The following is a 21,598-nucleotide window of genomic DNA, read 5'->3' as shown; positions in this document are numbered from 1 at the left end:
TATTTCATCTTTGAACGGCGTCCTTGAGTGCCTTGAAAGGCGCCTTACAAATAAAATGTATTATTACTATTATTATTATTATTATTATTATTATTATTATTATTATTATTATTAAGAGGGGCCAAAGGGGTCGGATGCAAAGTGAGCTGGGCGGTGGCCAAAGGGGGGGGGGGAACCTTGGTGTGTGAGGCAGAAAAGTTCCAACTAGACATAGTCGGACTTGCCTCCACACATAGTTTGGGCTCTGGTACAAGCCCTCTCGAGAGGGGCTGGACTCTCTTCCACTCTGGAGTTGGCCGTGGTGAGGGCGTCAAGCAGGTATGGGAATACTTATTGCCCCCCGGCTGGGCGACTTGGGGTTCACCCCAAGGGTAGCCTCCCTCCGCCATCGGGTGGGGTAGTCGGGTCCTGACTGTTGTTTGTGTCTATGCACCAAATGCCAGCTCAGAGTACCCACCCTTCTTGGAGTCCCTGGAGGAGGTGCTGGAGAGCACTCCTTCTGGGGACTCCATCGTTCTACTGGGTGACTTCAATGCTCACGTGGGCAATGACAGTGAGACCTGGAAGGGTGTGCTTGGGAGGAACGGCCCCCCCGATCTTAACCCAAGCGGTGTTCTATTGTTGGACTTCTGTGCTCGACATAAGGGTATCCATGTGTGCACTTGGCATCAGGACACCCTAGGCCGTGGTTCGATGATCGACTTTGTAGTTATGTCATCGGATTTGCGGCCGCATGTTTTGGACACTCCGGTGAAGAGCGCGGCGGAGCTGTCAACTGATCATCACCTGGTGGTGGGTTGGCTCCAATGGTGGGGGATGATGCCGGTCCGAACTGGCAGACCCAAACGCTCTGTGAGGGCCTGCTGGGAACGTCTGGCAGAATCCCCTGTCAGAAAGAGCTTCAACTCACACCTCCGGCAAAGCTCTTCCCAGATCCCGGGGGAGGCGGGGGACATTGAGTGCGAGTGGACCTTGTTCCGCACCTCCATTGTTGAGGCAGCCGACCAGAGCTGTGGCCGTAAGGTCGTTGGAGCCTGTCGTGGCGGTAATCCCCGAACCCGCTGGTGGACACCGGCGGTAAGGGATGCCGTCAAGCTGATGAAGGAGTCCTATCGGGCCGTTTTGGCCTGCGGGACTCCGGAGGCAGCTGACAGGTATCGGATGCCCAAGGGAAATGCGGCTTCGGCGGTTGCTGAGGCAAAAACCCGGGCGTGGGAGGAGTTTGGAGAGGCCATTGAGAATGACTTCCGGATGGCTTTGAGGAGATTCGGGTCCACCATCCTGCGTCTCAGTAGGGGGAAGCAGTGCGCGGTCAACACTCTTTATTGTGGAGTTGGCGTGCTGCTGACCTCGACTCGGGACGTCATGAGTCAGTGGGGAGAATACTTCAAAGACCTCCTCAATTCCACTGACATGCCTACCATTGTGGAATCAGGGCCTGGAGACTCTGAGGCGGACTCTCCAATCTCTGGGGTCGAAGTTAAAGTAGTCAAAAAAGTCCTCGGTGGCAGAGCCCCGCCAGTGGATGAGAATTGTCCGGAGTTCTTAAAGGCTCTGGATGTTGTGGGGCTGTCATGGCTGACACGCCTCTACAACATTGCGTGAACATGCCTCTGGATTGGCAGACTGGGGTGGTCGTTCCCCTCTTTAAGAAGGGGGACCGGAGGGTGTGTTCCAATTATAGGGGAATCACACTCCTCAGCCGCCCTGGTAAGGTCTATACAGGGGTGCTGGAGAGGAGGGTCCGTTGGGAGGTCGAGACTCGGATTCAGGAGGAGCAGTGTGGCTTTTGCCCTGGCCGTGGAACAGTGGACCAGCTCTACACACTTGACAGGATCCTCGAGGGTGCATGGGAGTTCGCCCAACCAGTCCACGTGTGGACTTGGAGACGGGGTTCGACTGTGTCCCTCGGGAGTTTCTGTGGAGGGTGTTTCGGGAGTACAGGGTGCCGAGCCAACTGATAAGGGCAGTTCAGTCCCTGTATCACCGATGCCATTGATCCGCATTTCCGGCAGTAAGTCAGATTCATTCCCAGTGAGGGTTGGACTCCGCCAAGGCTACCCTTTGTCACCGATTCTGTTCATAATTTTTATGGACAGAATTTCTAGGCCCAGCCGAGGCGTTAAGGGGGTCCGGTTTGGGTACCTCAGCATCGCGTCTCTGCTTTTTGCAGATGACATGGTGCTGTTGGCTTCTTCAGGCCGTGCTCTCCAGCTCTCCCTGGAGCGGTTCGCAGCCGAGTGTGAAGCGATCGGGATGAGGGTCAGCGCCTCCAAATTTGAGTCCATGGTCCTCGGTTGGAAAAGGGTGGAATGCCCTCTCTGGATCCTACCCCAAGTGGAGGAGTTCAAGTATCTTGGGATCTCATTCACGAGTGAGGGCAGGATGGAGCGTGGGATCGACAAGCGGATCGGTGCAGCGTCGGCAGTAATGCGGACTCTGTAACGGTCCGTTGTGGTGAAGAGAGCCAAAACCCAAAAGGCAAAGCTCTCAATTTACCAGTCGATCTTTGCTGCTACCCTCACCTATGGTCACGAGCTATGGGTCGTGACCGAAAGAACGAGATCCAGGATACAAGCGGCCGAAATGAGTTTCCTCCGCAGGGTGTCCGGGCTCTCTCTTAGAGATAGAGTGAGGAGCTCGGACATCCGGGAGAGACTCGGGGTAGAGCCGATGCTCCTCCATGTAGAGAGGAGCCAGATGAGGCCGCTCGGCATCTCATCAGGATGCCTCCTGGACGCCTCCCTGGGGAGGTGTTCCGGGCATGTCCCACCGGTAGGAGACCCCGGGGACGACCCAGGATGCGTTCTCCCGGGATGAGCTGGATGAAGTGGCTGGGGAGAGGGAAGTCTGGGAGTCCCTCCTAAAGCTGCTGCCCCCGCGACCTGACCACGGATAAGGGAAAGAAGATGGGTGGAAGGATGGATGGTTACGGGCATGATGAAACATATCCCAGTTGAAAAGGAAGACTCCATTGAACTAGTTGCAGAGCACACATACAGACAAACAAAGATTCATACCCACGCCAACACTGATAATCTTACTTGCATAGGCAGGCTGGCAGCCATACTGAAGTGTGGCATGGACGGTAGGCCGTAGCTGCAGGACAGGACTGAGTCCGACCTCCCCAACAAAGAGCCTGATGCGAAGGACACTAAAATACAAAACACCTGGGTTTAGAAAGAGAGGATCAGCAAAATTGTTTACAAACTTAAACCATAACTAAAGAAAACGAACAAACAACTCAGTCTGTGCCCTGGAATTAACTCAACTAATCCAGGGTTAGTTGGAATCGGCACCGACTCACCTGCAACCTGTATGAGTACAGACAATGTATGGTTGGATCCAATTTTTAATTTGGGAGGTTTTACTATTGTGGGTTATAAAGGTATAGGATATGACAATGAAAATGATGTCAGAATAGCCACCACAATGATAAACAAGAAAGATACAAACCAAATATCGTATTTTTCAGATTAAAAGTCGCTCTGGAGTATAAATCGCATCAGCCATAAAATGCACAATAAAGGGGGGAAAAAACGTATAAGTCGCACCGGAGTATAAATCGCATTATGGGGGAAATGTATTTGATAAAATCCAACACCAAGAATAGACATGAACCAGCAACAACAGGCTAAACGATACGGTATGCTAACGTGACATAAACACAAACGAGGAGCTGAGAAAGGGCCTGACATAACATTAACAGTTATCCAAATAACTATGACATAAATAACACCTTCATCAAACCATCTGTGTCACTCCAAATCATTAAATCCATCGATCGTATTCTTCGTCCTTTATGTAAACAATGCCGCGTGTGCCTCGCCGCTGACGTCGGACTCGTCTTCAGTTGCAATTCAAATTATTCCACAGGCCCATATAACGATATATAAACTATATATCAAATAGCTTTAATATAAACAACAATTTTATCAAACAATCTGTGTCACTCCAAATCATTAAATCCATTGATCGAATTCTTCGTCCTTTATGTAAACAACGCCGCGTGTGCGCCATGCTGCTGACGTCGTCAGTTGCAGTTCAAAGTACAGTAATGCGGTTCATTTAGCGTGGTGTCACTGCGGATTTTTCACCACAAATTAAAAAATAAATAAAATTCAAAATAATACTTTTATATTGAGGAATTATGGCACGAAAGTTGCCCACACGTCAGCAGAAGGCAGGGAGTGCCCACACAATTGCAGTGCGAACACTTGTACCTTTTTATAAAAACATTTTTTTTAGAATAATAAGAGTTCTAAAACCACATTTAAGAGTGTTATACCTTGTTATAGAAAAATCGTTATAATAATAAAACAGTTCTAAAAACATATTTACAGTATGTACACTTGTACCTTGTTATTAAAATTGTTATAATAATAAAAGCTGTTCTAAAAACATATTTACATTATGTGTTAAGAATTCTCCATGTTATTTTTGTTATTCAGCCGTGCTTTGATTTGAGGTAGGGTGTTTTATTTTGAAGGCCATTTTCAGCCGATACCATCTAAAAATAGAGGTGACAAAATGTTCAAACTGTAAACGCCTAATTACTAGAAAGGGGAGGAAAAAGTGGTTCATGTTGAATGGCAAGCGATCAAACAGCATCAACAAAACAAGACAACTAAATACAGTAGTATTTGTCTTTGTTAGTACCTGGTGTAGTAGGTTTGGGTAAAGATTGGTAAACGCTGGTGTTAAAACTGCTGCTGATAGGAACATGGTTGGAGGAGTTGGACAGCTGACGGCGTTGATTTCTCAACTTTTCCTCTCTTCTCCACTTTGCTCTTCTGTTGGAAAACCAAACCTATAAATAGCACAAACATAACTTTATTTAGTCCGTTGTGAAGAGAATTTGTCCCCTAAAATTGTTCAAATCAAATGTAACTCTTGCGTAGGCCTTAATAATAATGGCCTTACAGTAACATGTTTTTTTTTTTTCCACAAAAATCTACTGTTCAAACTGTGAATGCCCACCGCGTACAGTAGTTGGCAATGATCAGTGTGATCAATTCCATGATTGCTCTCTACCTGACTCTTTTCTTGTCATATAACAATTGTGATCCAGAACTCTGCAACAGAAAGTTTGTAACTACGGGCACGCTTCAGCATGATTTTTGAGTAGATCTGTCTTCTGCAGCTCCCTCTATTATCTATTAAAATTATTCATTGCAAACCTTATAACTCTCAAAATTCGTTGGAAGGAAAGCTTAGGTGACTTTATTGCCTCACAGACGGTCAAATGCCACTAGCTAAGGCAGTTTCTGCTGTTCAATCGTCTATCGATTCATTCTGGGAGGAGAACCAGGCTTCAATTGCCTCGATACACTCGATTGTAAGCGATTGTAAACTTCTCGAGCTTTTCTGGTTTAAGAAAACAACACGCTGAAATAGAAGCTAGCGTACTTATACACCATATATATATATATATATATATATATATATATATATATATATATATAAATTCCTCCCCTACCTCGGCAGCCTTCTCTCCTCCAAGGCGGACATTGACTCTGAGGTCAACCATCGCCTGAGCTATGCCAGTCGAGCGTATGCCAGACTCCGGAAAAGAGTCTTTGAAGACAGAGACCTCCGGGTTGACACCAAGCTCCTGGTTTACAAAGCTGTGGTTCTCCCCACCTTACTTTATGGGGCAGAATCATGGACAACCTACAGCAGGCACCTAAGAGCTCTTGAGCAACACCACCAGAGAACCTTGAGGAAAATACTCAGGATTAAATGGGAGGACAGACGCACAAACATCAGCATTTTGGAGGAAGCCAGGATACCGAGCATCACCACTTTAATAATGCAGCACCAACTCCGATGGACAGGACATCTCATCCGCATGGCTGACACCCGCCTCCCCAAACAGATGTTATACTCCCAGCTGGAGAGAGGTCCGCGAGCCCCGGGTGGGCAAAAGAAACGTTTCAAGGACAACCTCAAGACCAATCTCAAGAAATTCCAAATAACATCTCAGGACTGGGAGCGCATCGCCTTGAACAGGAACCTCTGGAGGGCAGCGGTGCAAGAAGGTGCAGCACATCACGAAAAGGAACTCCGCCGTGTCGCAGAAACCAAACGACAACTCCGTAAGGAAAGACAAAAACTGGCTCCAGCACACCCACAATCCATCACCACTTTCTCCTGCCCATACTGCACAAAAATATGTGGATCCCGGATCGGGCTCTACGCCCACCTGCGGACCCACAAGTAGACAACCCTGAGAAGAAGACTGTCATACTCGTCTCGAGTGACCGCCGATGATGATGATGATGTGTGTGTGTGTGTGTGTGTGTGTGTGTGTGTGTGTGTGTGTGTGTGTGTGTGTGTGTGTGTGTGTGTGTGTGTGTGTGTGTGTGTGTGTGTGTGTGTGTGTGTGTGTATGTATATATATATATATATATAGCAGGAGCAGCTCAAAGCGCGGCTGGGCAACTCCGGACACCCACACGCTCGTGAAAGATGGAAGGAAATAAGACTTTTTTTTGGTCTCATTTCCTAAAAGATCAATTAATTCATCAAACTTAATTCTCTTCCCCTGGGGCTTGCCTCCAAATCCTCCAAATCTCTCTCTCTCTCTCTCTCTCTCTCTCTCTCTCTCTCTCTCTCTCTCTCTCTCTCTCTCTCTCTCTCTCTCTCTCTCTCTCTCTCTCTCTCTCTCTCTCTCTCTCTCTCTCTCTCTATATATATATATATATATATATATATATATATATATATATATATATATATATATATATATAATGGCAACAGCAGACCACGGCCATTCATTGTCACTCTCCATCACTTTCGAGTAAGGAGTTGATCCTGCATCTTGCCAGGCAATCGGGCCCACTCTCCTACAATGGATCGAGAATTCACATCTTTCCCGACAACAGCCCGGATAACAACAAACGACGCGTGGCCTTCTCCGAATCTAAAAAGAAGCTCCACGCCTCAAAGATCCAGTTTGCCCTTTACTATCCGGCCACTCGTCAGTTCACGCACAACGGGAAACACATGAATTCACAGATCCTACAGATTTTTTTCAATGAAAATATAACCAAAAATTGAGATTTCACATCATAATCTACAGCTAAAGATTGAGGTAATATGCCAAAATTTGTCAAACTACAGCTGACTGAAAGGACGGTAACTTATTTTTATTTTTTATTTTGGATATATTTGTGGACATTTTTTGGTTGGTTATTTGAGTGATACAGTGATACATTTATTATTGTATTATTGTAATGGGTTGGGGATTTACTTTCACTTAAATTGTATTAATATTTAATAAGCATTGTTATATTTTTCTTCTAATTGTGTTTCACTCTTGTGTTGCCTCCTTTTTCTTACTATACTTTTTTCTATGATCAATAGTTATTGTTATTGTTTCAACAAAGGTAAAAGGTATCAATGTTATTTCACACATTATTTGAGAGGTTCTGTAAATACAGGGTAATTTGCTTTTGCGGGAAGCACGAAAAATGTAGGTTTGCGACAGTTTGATGTTCAGTGGTCTTCAGAGATGATATGAGAAAGAATTATCTCAAGCCTGAGTGCAATAATCTTACACAACACTTTACCATTGCAGTTCATCAAGTCAGTAGGTCTGTAAAAGGAACATTCACAATGATTCTTACCTTTTTTTTTTACAACAGTGGCATAGATCGCTCTCGAAGAGTAGGGAGAAGAATATTATTTTCCAGTGCTTGTGTATACACCGGTAGAAGAAGGGGTGAACGTTTCTTCACCACGAATCTTTAAATTTCTTATAGAAATCAGTTGGAAAACCATCTGGGTCGGGTGCGTTTCTACTTTGAAGGGTCATTATAGCATTAATAATTTCCACTAGCTTCAAACTTTCCTCCAGTCTCATTTCAGATTCAGAATCAATTTGCGGAATATTCAAATTAGAAAAAAAAAAAAAAAAAGATCAAATCGGTCGCAGTCAGCTATGGAGTCAGTATATACCGTATTGGCGAACCCCTGTCACAAAGAATTAAAAAAAAAAATAGCGGTAGCACGAAGAAGAAAAATAAAAAATAGCGATAAGAAAAAAAACAAGAAAATAAGAGAAGAGATAACAGAAAATGGAGAAATAGTAGGTTTATTTACATTTCAAAGAAGCCATTCATTTACAAACGTGATTGCACTGAAGTTTACATATTTAAATGTTCAAATATTAAGATGTGATAAACAATTTTTGCATGATTTCAATGAGGCAAAATAACATGCTTTTTCTCTCAAATATGTTGTTATAATAACTTGTTTCAGATGTACTTTAAAATTTTTCTATGTAGAAATTAAATTTGGTGTTCAAAAGTCTTTTTTCAAACATAAGTCTTGAAAAAGAGGGGGTTGTCTTATAATCAGGGTCATCTTATATTCGGGCCAATACGGTAAGTATTAAAGGGAAATGTGCTTTCAGCGGTTAGCAAACATATTTTTTAAGGTTGTGTGAAACATATAATCATATCAATATAATATCTAGTATTGGAGTGCTTGTGTGGATTGGTGGGGGGTGAGGAATGTGTAGGCACACTGCATGAACTTGTTTTCTTCTAAGAGTTATGGAACAGGCCCAGGAAGGGAGTACGGGACGGTACGGAACGAAGGGAGTACCGGACGATAACACCTCGAGGTCGGTGAGGAACGAGAACAAAGAACAATACCACGTCCAGGTGGTTGGGCTTCGAGAGGAAAACAACCAACCCCCTGACCACAGTGATGACACCTCGACGGGGAGGAGATGACCATCGACCAATCATCACACAATATTTTGCATGCTTTAATATTCATATTGTGTTTCTTTAAAACTGGGCAACCCGGAAGAATGTGTCGTCTTTTGGTGGTCACAAAAACGCACGAGTTTTAGTGTGAGGGACCCGGGACCCAGGCCTGTATTAGTGCGCTTTGTTAGGAATAAACATTTGGTAAATTTGGTCTGATTGATCTACTGGTCTTCTCTTTGACAGAACGAACTCGCAAAATTGTTAGGTGCGCCAGTGTGTGGATTAGGACATAGAAACTTGTGTTAAGTGTTGATCGTAATTTGGAGTCAGATCAATAGCTAAAATCCGTATCATAACAGTATACAAGTTTGAATACAACTCTTTAAGGCAATTATTGATTAATTGATTAATATCTTTATTTCTAACATCCAAAACAAAAAGAAAATTAAGCAAAACAGATAACACTTTGAAGTGCCATATATAAGTCCATACAACAGACAAACAAAAAATAAACCAACAAACAGAAAGAATAATTAATTTAAATAAATAAATAATAATGATAATACATAAATACATAGATCAATAAAGAATGCTCGAAAAGTGGGAGGAAGCATAGTTTTTTAGATTCCTACCCCTTTTTCACTTTATCCATTAAACCAGTGATTCAACATATACTGTAATTCTACAACAGAACGCAAGTAGACACACTTTCACACTTATTTTCTGTTTCATTTTTACTTGCACCTTTAGCCTTTGTACTCTCTAAACAACATATTTTTGTACATTCTTTTAAACTGGTGGATATTTGGACTTTGCTTGAGTTCCTCACTTAGATTGTTCCATAGTTTGACCCCGGTTATAGTTATACAGAAACGTTTTAAGGTTGTTCTTATGTTTAAGATTTTGAAGTTGTGATGCCCCCTTAACTTATAACCTCCCTCCCAATTCCAAAATAAGTCTTGGATATTTTCTGGTAGTTGTTTTGCTTTTGCCCTATACATGATGATTGCTGTTTGATAAGATACTATGTCGGTGAATTTTAATAGTTTGGATTGTATGAAGTGTGGATTTGTGTGTTCCAAGTAGTTGACTTTATGAATAGTCCTTATTGCTCTTTTCTGCAGAATGATAAGTGGCTGTAGTGAAGTTTTATAAGTATTCCCCCAAACCTCAGCACAGTAATGCAAATAGGGCAAGACAAGAGAACAATAAAGTGTACGAAGTGAATGATAATCCAGTAATTCTTTTGCTTTGTATATGACTGCCATGCTTCTTGAAATTTTAGACTTTACGTGTTCGATGTGTGGCTTCCAACTCAGCCTGTCATCTATTATAACCCCAAAAAATTTGTTTTTCTGCACTCTTTCAATTTCAGTCCCATCTATTTCTATTTGTAAATTTTTGTTCTTTTTGCCAAATACCATAAACTTGGTCTTACTTACATTTAATGATAATGAAATTATTGATAATCTGATGATCTTCTTCTGTCAAGGAGCCATCGGGTAAGATAATTTGTGATATATAAGTATTACGAGATGCAGGCGGTATGGTGAGTAACTGACTGGTTAGCACGTCAGTTCAGAGGGTCTGGGTTTGTGTCGACCTGTGTGGAGTTTGCATGTTCTCCCCGTGCCTGAGTGGGTTTTTTCCAGGCACGTCAGTTCAGAGGGTGCGGGTTTGTGTCGACCTGTGTGGAGTTTGCATGTTTTTCCCATGCCTGCGTGGGTTATTTTCAGGCACTCCAGTTTCCTCCCACATTCCAAAAACATGCATGGTAGGCTGATTGAGAACGCCAAATCGCCCGTAGGTTTGAGTGCGAGTGCGGATGGTTGTTCGTCACTGTGCGCCCTGTGATTGGCTGGCGACAGGTTCAGGGTGTCGCCCGCCTACTGCCCGATAACTGCTGGAATAGGCTCCAGCACGCCCGCAACCCCTGTGATGACAAGCGGTACAGAAAATGGACGGATGGATGACGAGATGACGCTTTTTGACGGCGTTCATGGGCTAATAATCTAGATGATTTTTACCCCTCTTCATAAAATCTGCCATGGGATTTTTGGACAAGCCTCTCTACCTGAGTACTGGTCAGGAGGTAAATTTCAGTTTGCATGGTCACTCTTCTTCTAATTAAGTCAGGGGTTGAAGAGCTGGCTATAAGTCTGTCCAGATCTTTAATGCCTGAAGATAGTTTTTCAAATTTCTCGACTTTAACTTTCCTAATATGTGCTGACCAAGAAATAGTTTGTTCTCCAAGATAAACTTTAACTGTCTCCCAGAGAGTTCAAGATGAAATATTAACCATTGTGTTTGTCTGTGAATTTTTTTTAATCTGTTCTGTAATGAACTGTATAAAGTTTGAATCAGCCAACAATAATGTATCAAGGCACCATGTCCATTTTGTCCTCTGTGTCGGAAAAGTCATAGTAGTACTCACTGGGCCATGGTCAGAGATAACAATCGGGTCATATTTACATTCCGTAATAATATTAAGCAGATGGGTGTCGGTTAAAAAAAAAAATCTATCCTAGAGAACAATTTACGTATGTACATTAGAGTAAAAGGAGTACTCCCTTTTAGTGGGATGCCTAATTCTTCATGGATCCGTACGTTTGTGTATATTTATAAACAATGTTTTTTTGCACAGATTTTATTGGTTTAGATATAGACTGAGCAGAGCGATCCAAAGTGGAATCCATCACCAAATCTCCAGACATGATTAAATGATGACTATCCAGGTTCAAGATGGTGTTTAGCATATTTTTAAAGAAGTTAAAGAAGTTTCAAAGTTGGGGCCACAAATATTTACGAAGACAACACGAAGTTTAAACAGCTCACCCACAACTATCACATATCTACCATAATGATCTGAAGTGGGAGAAACAGCAACGTGTACATATTTTATTAGGTTAGACAAACTCATATACTTTTTCATGTTCATACATGTGCAAATTCTGTTATTTTATATAAACATAACTGCTCAATCAGAACACTGATTCAGCACCCAGAGCTTTGTAACCTCCCAATACACATAGGCACAGACAGCAGACACAACACACACACAGGGCGGTGACACTCCAATACACATAAATACTAGGGTTGGGAAGATTCACCGATATGCATCAGAAAATCGATACGACCTGTAAGATGCAGTTGCATTGTATCGTATCGCACTGGATCGCATTGTTTTAAAATTAAATCGTACTGTATCGCAACGTATCGCAGGAGATGGGAGAATCATATCGCATTTGGCATTTGTCAATTCCATGAATCGTGAATGCATCGAATCGTTGGCAGTGTATCGAGATGTGTATTGTATAGCTTTGATGGTGAAGATTCCCATTCCTAGTATACACACTGTACTAGGATTGGGAAGATTCACCGATATGTATTGGAAAATCGATACGACCTGTAAGATACAGTTGCATCGTATCGTGCCGGACCGCATTGTTTTAAAATTAAATCGTACTGTATTGCTCCGTATCACATCTTATCATTGGCAATTCCATGAATCGTGAATGCATCGAATCGTTCGCAGTGTATCGAGATGTGTATCATATCGCTTTGATGGTGAAGATTCCCATCCCTAATAGATACCTAATGGTCAGGTGACACTTTTCCGCCTTTTCCAGACAGTATCTAACCTTCTGACCTGGGGGTTGTTGTTTCATCTGTTGCCGTGCCTCGTGTACTGGCCGCCATTAAACAACCCAAGTGTTGTTGTGACGATCTGTCACAGTTCATTTCCTTGTTTAAGCCCCGATAACCAGCGAGACACGCCAGTCTGATCGGTCTCGGTCGAGAAGGTCTGCCTAAATGCCTTTAAAAACGCTTTGTAAGAACAACCAAAATGCCTGCAGTCAGAAAATTGGGCCTCTGCCCATCGTAGTGCCTTGCCCGTGAGGAGTCCCAAAATAAAAAACGAGATCTTAGCTCAGTCGTGGGAAAAAGACTGGGGAGAACGACTAAAAACTAGTCCACATTGCAGGAGGAAACCTCCGCAGCCACCACCCTCTCCGGAGAACTTTTCCGGATGAGGGGAACTAACTTCGCCGAGGTGCAAACTCTGCTGCGAGACTGAGGTGCTCATGGCGCCAGCTGGCGGCGATGGGGTTTCTCTGACCTGGGTGTCTTGAAGCAGTCCTGCCATTTGTTCTAGATGAAGATTGATTTGTTGCTGCTGCTCCAGGAGAGCTTGGAGAGTGGTCTCGTGGGACTGGAGCCGGTGTTGCTGTTCCGCGAGGGTTCTTCTGAGTGACTCTGCTGGGTCTGATTGGCCTGAGTGTCCTGTCATCGTTTTTGCGATTGTTTTGACCCACATGCAGAAAACGAACTCGGAAGTCCAAAATGAGTGAGGAGTGTTTATTGGAGAGGATGCGGTGGAGGTCGAGCAGGAAGATCTTGAGCCAGGAGCACGGAGCGGGAGCAGCGATGACGGAGCGTGTGGAGTCCGGCCAGAACGGGATGGATCTTGGCGATGGTCCGTGGAGGGAATCGGAGGATCACAAGATGTGGCGTTGTCGAGCAAGAGGATATCGAGGAGCTAGAGGCACAAGCGTGGAGGTGATCACAACAGGTAGGACACTCAGGCAACGAGTAGCTGACAGCACGCTCCTTAAGAGCCCTCCTAAGCCTGATGAGTTGCACCTGAATCCTTCACTACTCTGCTCACGGGTGCTCCCTGTGGACATGAGAAGTACACCACCCCGGACCCTGACACCAAGATCTTGGCAATAAAGAACCAACTGTTACTCCACATCTTTGTTTTCCTTGCTCAACGACGGACATCTCAAACAACATGCAACAGATCCAAAATGGGAATTTGAGATACAAGTGGATTTTTTTTTTTATTATGAAGTGTAGACACTCCCCTTCTTTTACAATTGAACTGGGAGTGAAACATCTGCCCCACCTATTCTCTGTGAAATTTTTGCTCTTAACCACACCATTTAAACCTTTAACACTCCAGTTTATAATTTTCACAATATCATTACCTGGGACGACATATATTAAGAATATCAGCATCTCAGTTAAATAACAAGCAAGCCAGTTAAGTGCACAAGATATACACCATACAAATACCGTATTTTTCGGACTAAAGGTCGCTCCGGAATATAGGTCGCATTAGCCATAAAATGCACAATAACGTGAAAAAATATATATATAAGTCGCTCCGGAGTATAGGTCGCATTTTGGGAGACATTTATTTGACAAAATCCAATACCAAGAACAGACGTGAACAAGCAACAGCAGGCTAAACGATAGGTATGCTAACGTGACATCAACACAAACAGAGCTGAGAATGGGCCTGACGTAACATTCAGAGTTATTCTAATAACTATTACATAAACAACACGTTTATCAAACCATCTGTGTCACTCCAATTCATTAACTCCATCGATCGTCCTTTATGTAAACAATGCCGCGTATGCGCCGCGCCGCGCCGCTGACGTCGGACTCATAAGTTGCATTTCTAATTATTCCACAGATCCCTACAACGATATATAAAGTATATTTCAAATAACTATCATATTACAACAATATTATCAAACCATCTGTGTCACTCCAAATCATTAAATCCATTGATCGAATTCCTCGTCCTTTGTCAACAACGCCACGCGTGCGCCCTGACGTCAGCCTCGTCGTTATTTCACAGAACTAGTATATAACTATATTGTAGCGTTAATAAAGTACAAGCAAAGACGTGGGTTTGGTAAACGGCTCTTTATCTAACAAAACAAGAGTTCAACGAGGCAACAACTACTGAACTGTAACGATAAAAACATATACAAGTTGCAACACGAAATAAAATATATCAAATAACTATAACATAAATAATTCACTGCCACACGGCCCCAAGCACCGGCGTGGACTTCCAGGTGTGCGGCGGCGTGGACATCCCTGGAGGTGGCATTTCCAGCCACGGAGGTGGAAGAGAGCTCCATAGAATAGCACCAGGCGTGCGTAAAAGCTATGTCCGAGCTCCATCCAACGCCCCCGGACAGCCACCCGGCCGAGCGCCGGCCCCCGACTTCCATCCACGGAGGTGAAAAACCTGCTTGATAAGCGGATCAGGCTGTACTTGGTTGGCTAGTCTCCTAGCTCTTGTGAACTGACTCCTCCTGATCCTAAACATCCGCTCGAATACCAACAAAGGAGAGATACCCCACTGATTGCAAACTGATTTCACTCTGCCAGACTACATTTATTTCAGGTGTCTTGCCCTGCAAATGACTGGACTAACTCCCACTAACAGCTGTTTATTAACCACCAACATCCAATAAAAAATATCTTAACCTTTCTGATGCCCAACTTTATGAAACCCTTAAAATTCACTCATTAGCAACTTCAAGTCCTAAATCTACAGTTTTGGACGACAATAACTGGAGGTGGGGCTCGAAGGCGAGCGTCTGGTGGCCGGGCCTTGGCCCATGGTACCCGGCCGGGCACAGCCCGAAAAGAAAACGTGGGGGGACCCATGGGCTCACCATCTGTGGGAGGGGCCAAAGGGGTCGGGTACAGAGTGAGCTGGGCGGCGGCCAAAGGCGGGGACCTTGGCGGTCCGATCCCAGCCTGTACAAGCTGGCTCTTGGGACATGGAATGTCACCTCTCTGGCTGGAAATGAGCCTGAGCTGGTGTGCGAGGCAGAAAATTTCAGACTGGACATAGTCGGACTTGTCTCCGCACACAGTTTGGGTTCTGGTACAAGCCTTCTCGAGAGGGGCTGGATTCTCTTACACTCTGGAGTTGCCCACGGTGAGAGGCATCACGCAGGTGTGGGTATACTTATTGTCCCCCGGCTGGGCTCCTACATGTTGGGGTTCACCCCGGCGAACGAGAGGGTAGCTTCCCTCCGCTTTCGGGTGGGGGGGGACAGGTCCTGACTGTTGTTTGTGTCCATGCACCAAACGGCAGCTCAGCGTACCCACCCTTTTTGGAGTCCTTGGAAGAAATGCTGGAGAGCACTTCTTCTGGGGACTCCATCGTTCTACTGAGTGACTTCAATGCTCACGTGGGCAATGGCAGTGAGACCTGGAAGGGCGTGATTGGGAGGAACTGAGGTAGTTAAAAAAACTCCTCGGGGGCATGAGATCCGCCCAGAGTTTTTAAAGGCTCTGGATGTTGTGGGACTGTCCTGGCTGATACGCTTCTGCAACATCGCATGGACATCGGGGACGGTACCTCTGAATTGGCAGACTGGCTTGGTGGTTCCCCTCTTCAAAGTCCCAAGTTCAAGTCCCAATGATTATCGTCACACACACAGCTGGGTGTGGTGAAATTTGTCCTCTGCATTTAACCCATCCTCATGTGATTTTGATCCATGCCCTGGGGGAGAGGGGAGCAGTGAGAAGCAGCGGTCATTTGGTGATCTAACCCCCCAATTCCAACCCTTAATGCTGAGTCCAAGCAGGGAGGCAATGGGTTCCATTTTTATAGTCTTTGGTATGACCCGGCCGGGGTTTGGACCCACAACCTTCCAGTCTCAGGGCGGACACTCTACTACTAGGCCACTGAGCTGAAGAAGGGGGACCGGAGGATGTGTTCCAACTCCAGAGGAATTACACTCCTCAGCCTCCCTGGTAAGGTCTATTCAGGGGTGCTGGAGAGGAGGGTCCATCAGGAGGTTGAGCCTCGGATTCAGGAGGAGCAGTGTGGCTTTCGTCCTGGCCGTGGAACAGTGGACCAGCTCTACACCCTCGGCAGGATCCTCAAGGGGACATGGGAGTTCTCTCAACCAGTCCACATGTGTTCTGTGGACTTGGAGAAGGCGTTCGATTGTGTCCCTCGGGAAGTTCTGTGTAGAGTGCTTCGGGAGTACGGGGTGCCGAGCCAACTGATAAGGGCGGTTCGGTCCCTGTATCACCGATGTCAGAGTTTGGTCCGCATTTCCGGCAGTAAGTCGCATTCGTTCCCAGTGAGGGTTGGACTCCGCCAAGGCTGCCCTTTGTCACCGATTCTGTTCATAACTTTTATGGACAGAATTTCTAGGCACAGCCAAGGTGTTGAGGGTGTCCAGTTTGGGGACCTCAGCAATGCGTCTATGCTTTTTGCAGACGATGTGGTGCTGTTGGCTTCTTCAAGCCGTGATCTCCAGCTCTCACTGGAGCGGCTCGCAGCCAAGTGTGAAGCAGTTGCGATGAGGATCAGCACCTCTGAGTCCATGGTCCCCAGTCAGAAAAGAGTGGATTGCCCTCTCCGGATCAGGGATGAGATCCTGCCCCAAGTGGAGGAGTTCAAGTATCTTGGGGTCTTGTTCATGAGCGAGGGCAGAACGGAGCGTGAGATCGACTGGCGGATCGGTGCGGCGTCGGCAGTAATGCGGACTCTGTACCGGTCCGTCGTGGTGCAGAGAGAGCTGAGCCAAAAGGCAAAGCTCTCAATTTACCGGTCGAGCTACGCTGCTACCCTCACCTATGATCACGAGCTATGGGTCGTGACCGAAAGAACAAGATCCCAGATACAAGCGAACAAAATGAGCTTCCTCCACAGGGTGTCCGGGCTCTCCCTTAGAGATAAGGTGAGAAGCTCGGTCACCCGAGAGAGACTCGGAGTGGAGCCGCTGCTGCTCCACGTGGAGAGGAGCCAGATGAGGTGGCTCGGGTATCTCACAAGGATATCTCCTGGACGCCTCCCTGGGGAGGTGTTCCGGCCATGTCCCACCAGCAGGACACCGCGTGGACGACCCAGGACGCGCTGGAGAGACTGTCTCTCAGCTGGCCTGGGAACGCCTTGGGATCCCCCAGGATGAGCTGGACGAAGTGGCTGGGGAGAGGGAAGTCTGGGAGTCCCTCCTAAAGCTGCTACCCCCGCGACCCAACCCTGGATAAGCGAAGAAGATGGATGGATGGATGGATGGATGGATGGATGGATGGATGGATGGATGGATGGATACGTTCATATAACAAAAGCCATGTCACGTGAGCTGTGTTTGCTTATTGGCTTAGCTGCTTAACTCATTCCACAAACGCAATATTGATCAGAATCCCCCGTTTAGACTAGTGAGGCTGCGGAGAACATTGAAAAGGAACACTTTTAGTTGACTTCACTTTTAATATAAAACTCTCCTTGCTGTTTTTTTACTAAAAATGTTGAATAAACTCAAAATCATAATTCAATGCAAGATTCTTCTCTTCAAATATCCATCCATACTCACATTGACCCTCTTTTACATCTGCCCATCTGTCTTCCCATCCATCTGTCCATCCATCCATCCATCAATCCCTCCCACTGGAAGAGATGGACAACCATTTGCCCTCATTTTTTCAAGTGCATAGACACCCATTTCTGCGTATGTATGTAATGAGGAATTTATCAATATCTTTATACCTGAATTTGTGCGTATTCTGTGAAGAAATTCAGAACATCTTCAGGCCATGCATACACAAAACTAATTAAGGATTAGCTGCTGACAAAACATCACAAAAATTCACATTTACCCAAGATACACAACGTTGAAACTACAGTCGTCTATATAAACAATAATAATTTTAACAGGATATAATTTAATCGAAAATGTACTCATAAATTGAATATCATGAATAAACATTAAATGACACTTGTCACGTTTACCCTTGCTCAAGAGCTTGGACGTGCTTTTGTTCTGTATCTGAGTATGTTTCACGGTGTTGTCAATCAGTTGAGCCCCTGTTATGCATTCTAGCAGACCTGCCAACTGGACCTAATCTATCGAGCCGCTCGCATTTATTCAAAGCGTCAGTTTTCATATGAATGCAGTAACATTTTTACATATTTAGGCAAATGACAACAATCAATCATACAAATGCTTGAATGTAAATATTTATCCTTTACTGTTGATTTCAACAACTGTAAAGTCTTTTTATTGATCGCCTCAATAAATATTTCTGTGTTTTGATTCTCTAATTTAAGTTTCAAAATTATTAAAAAGTGATTGATACCAAGCAGGTTTTCCAATGATACATACTATCTTTTGAAATGATCCTTTTAAAAATTCTCGGTTTCCATCTTTTTCTGGATCAACATATTTTTTAATGAGTTTTTCCTTGGGAACTGTATGACCTGGCCACAAAATTATTGCACTGTTGCCAAAAAACAAAACCCTCTACATTTAACATGACTAAACAAGCAACCAGCAACGATACACACTGTGTTTACCAAATGTCTGCTTCTTGAATCACTTCAGAGAGAAAATAACGTACTCTGTGTTATGACAACACAGGCTCATACCTCTAGTATGCACTCACATTTACACATTTAAAAATCAAACCAAAGTGCATACCTGTATCCGTGCTTCAGGCAGGTCGATTTTGTTGGCAAGACGTTCTCGGGCAAACACATCTGGATAGTGAGTTCGCTCAAATTCTGCAACAAAAACAGTTTGAAGGATTTAATGATTTGGAGTGACACAGAAGGTTTGAAAAACTATTATGGCTTTTACGCACGCCCGGTCCTTCTCGACGGGAACTCTCTTTCACCTCCGTGGATGGAAGTCGGGGGCCGGCGCTCGGCCGGGTGGCTGTCCGGGGACGGTGGATTGGGCTCAGACATGGGTTTTACGCACGCCCGGTCATACTCTACTTTCTTTCACCTCCGTGGCTGGAAGTTCAGTAGTTGTTGGCTCGTTGAACTCTTGTTTTGTTAAATAAAGAGCCGTTTACCAAACCCACGTCTTTCCTGGTACTTTGTTAACGCTCCAATATAGTTATATACTAGATCTCTGCAGCGCACGCGCGGCGTTGTTGACAAAGAACGAGGAATTTGATCGATGGATTTAATGATTTGGAGTGACACAGATGGTTTGATAATATTGTTATTAAATAAGCCCACGTCTTTCCTGGTACTTTGTTAACGCTCCAATATAGTTATATACTAGATCTGTGTGGCGGGCGTGCGCGGCGTTGTTGACATGAAGGAGGAGAAATTTGATCAATGGATTTAATGATTTGGAGTGACACAGATGGTTTGATAATATTGTTGTTATATAAACCCACATCTTTCCTGGTACTTTTTTAACACTACAATATAGTTATATACTAGATCTCTGCAGCGCACGCGCGGCGTTGTTGACATAAAGAACGAGGAATTTGATCGATGGATTTAATGATTTGGAGTGACACAGATGATTTGATAATATTGTTTTGATATGATAGTTATTTGTAATATACTTTATATATCGTTATATGGGTCTGTGGAATAATTAGAAATGCAAGTTACAATGGGTCCGACGTGAGCATATGCGGCGCATAAGCGGCATTGTTCACATAAAGCACGATCGATGGATTAAATGAATTGAAGTGACACAGATGGTTTGATAAACGTGTTATTCATCTAATACTTACTTGAATAACTCTGAATGTTACGTCAGGCCCGTTCTCAGCTCCTTGTTTGTGTATATGTCACGTTAGCATACCGTATCGTTTAGCCTGCTGTTGCTGGTTCATGTCTGTTTTTGGTGTTGGATTTTGACAAATAAATTTGCCCCAAAAGTGCGACTTATACTCCGGTGCGATTTATATATGTTTTTTTTCACTTTATTGTGCATTTTATGACTGGTACGATTTATACTCCGGAGCGACTTATAGTCCGAAAACTACGGTGTGTGTGTGTGTGTATTTGTGTGTATATATATATATATATATATATATATATATATATATATATATATATATATATATATATATATATATATATATATATAATATTTCTATCTATCCTTAGATTATTTCACTGCTGCCCTTAATTAACATAATTGGTATTTTATTAAAGTTGTAGGATGTAAAATTATACTTATTCACTTGCAGTCCTTAACAGATTTTCTTAAATTGAATGGTGGGATTTTATGGCTGATTAATATTTGATTTCTGAAGAAGTCTAATGGGGCGGCTCAGCTTTGAGTATAACTGCGAACTCAGTTTTATTTGTCTTATTTCTGTTCAAAGTGGAGGAAAACACCATGAAGTACTGTCAATGACAATTAAAGTTTGCTTTAAAGCACTTGTATGTTTTTTTATGCCACTATTTTGTAAGACAGCGTTTGAATATTCCAGGTTTACCATTTCTAAAAAGCGGTGACAATTAAAAACTGGTGCATTGATGCACACCTTTTTCAAGTGCTTCTATTTGGTCTTGGGTGAATGATGTTCTGTTTCTCTGCAGTTTCCTCTTCAGCTGAAGCCTCATTTGAGTCTCCTCTGAGTCTTCACTGTTGGAATTAGCTGATATTGTGTTTTCCGCTCCTTCTGCTTGCGAACACACATTTTCTGAAAACAAGAATGTCAATTGCATTAAACTTCCCACTTGTATTGTACTGCAAGATCTGGAAAAAGAGAGTCCAAGTTGTCTTTTTGGTCATCTATTAATGGGAATAGATGCACTCACCCTTTCCATCTGATGAGTAGAGTGAACAAATTCCCCCTTCTTTTATGTTATCCACATTCTTTCAGTTTTAAGTCACTTTCTTTCTAATTCCATCATTTAGTATTGCAAAATATTTAATTCTGAATACACCAAATGCAACGATTTTCATTGACATGAGAGTTTTCATTGTACTTAGTTTGATACCAAAAATAAACAAAAGTCTTGGATATTTAGGTTCTTCTCAGAAAAGATATTATTCAAGGGATTGGGGAATAAGAAAAGTTCAGGTGGTCACCAACATGTAATTTCTAAACAGATTGGAGCTTGACTCGAGCTCCCTGTGGAACCCATGTTATTTGTGGTCCTAGCCTAATTATTCATGATTCCCAGCAGACAAGTGAATGCAAAAGAGAATAAAGCCATTGCTCAGTGTCACAGTCAGTCAGGTAGAAACAGACACAAATGGCGCCAGACATCACCTTTCTCCCCGATACACACACATATACACACAATGGCACAGACAAGCTATAAACTGATGACT

At 43.8% G+C, this 21,598-nt stretch overlaps 1 protein-coding gene across 3 annotated transcripts in view; it reads right to left on the bottom strand.

Annotated features, from left to right (window-relative positions):
* The window catches only part of LOC147056158 (paired box protein Pax-6-like), a 56,087-nt gene that overhangs the window by 13,359 nt on the left and 21,130 nt on the right, over positions 1-21,598 (bottom strand). For all 3 annotated transcript variants that reach the window (XM_085913902.1, XM_085913900.1, XM_085913903.1), the window contains 4 exons: positions 20,802-20,960; positions 18,980-19,062; positions 4,660-4,810; positions 3,045-3,154 (listed from right to left, as the gene is read on the bottom strand). In XM_085913902.1, the coding sequence (XP_085770028.1) occupies positions 3,045-3,154; positions 4,660-4,810; positions 18,980-19,062; positions 20,802-20,960 (503 nt within the window). The remainder of the gene's footprint in view (positions 1-3,044; positions 3,155-4,659; positions 4,811-18,979; positions 19,063-20,801; positions 20,961-21,598) is intronic.

Source organism: Syngnathus leptorhynchus, chromosome 6 (assembly GCF_054491065.1).
Source record: "Syngnathus leptorhynchus isolate UIUO chromosome 6, UIUO_Slep, whole genome shotgun sequence".
Classification (NCBI taxonomy): Eukaryota; Metazoa; Chordata; class Actinopteri; order Syngnathiformes; family Syngnathidae; genus Syngnathus; species Syngnathus leptorhynchus.
This window is presented reverse-complemented; position numbering and strand designations above follow the sequence as displayed.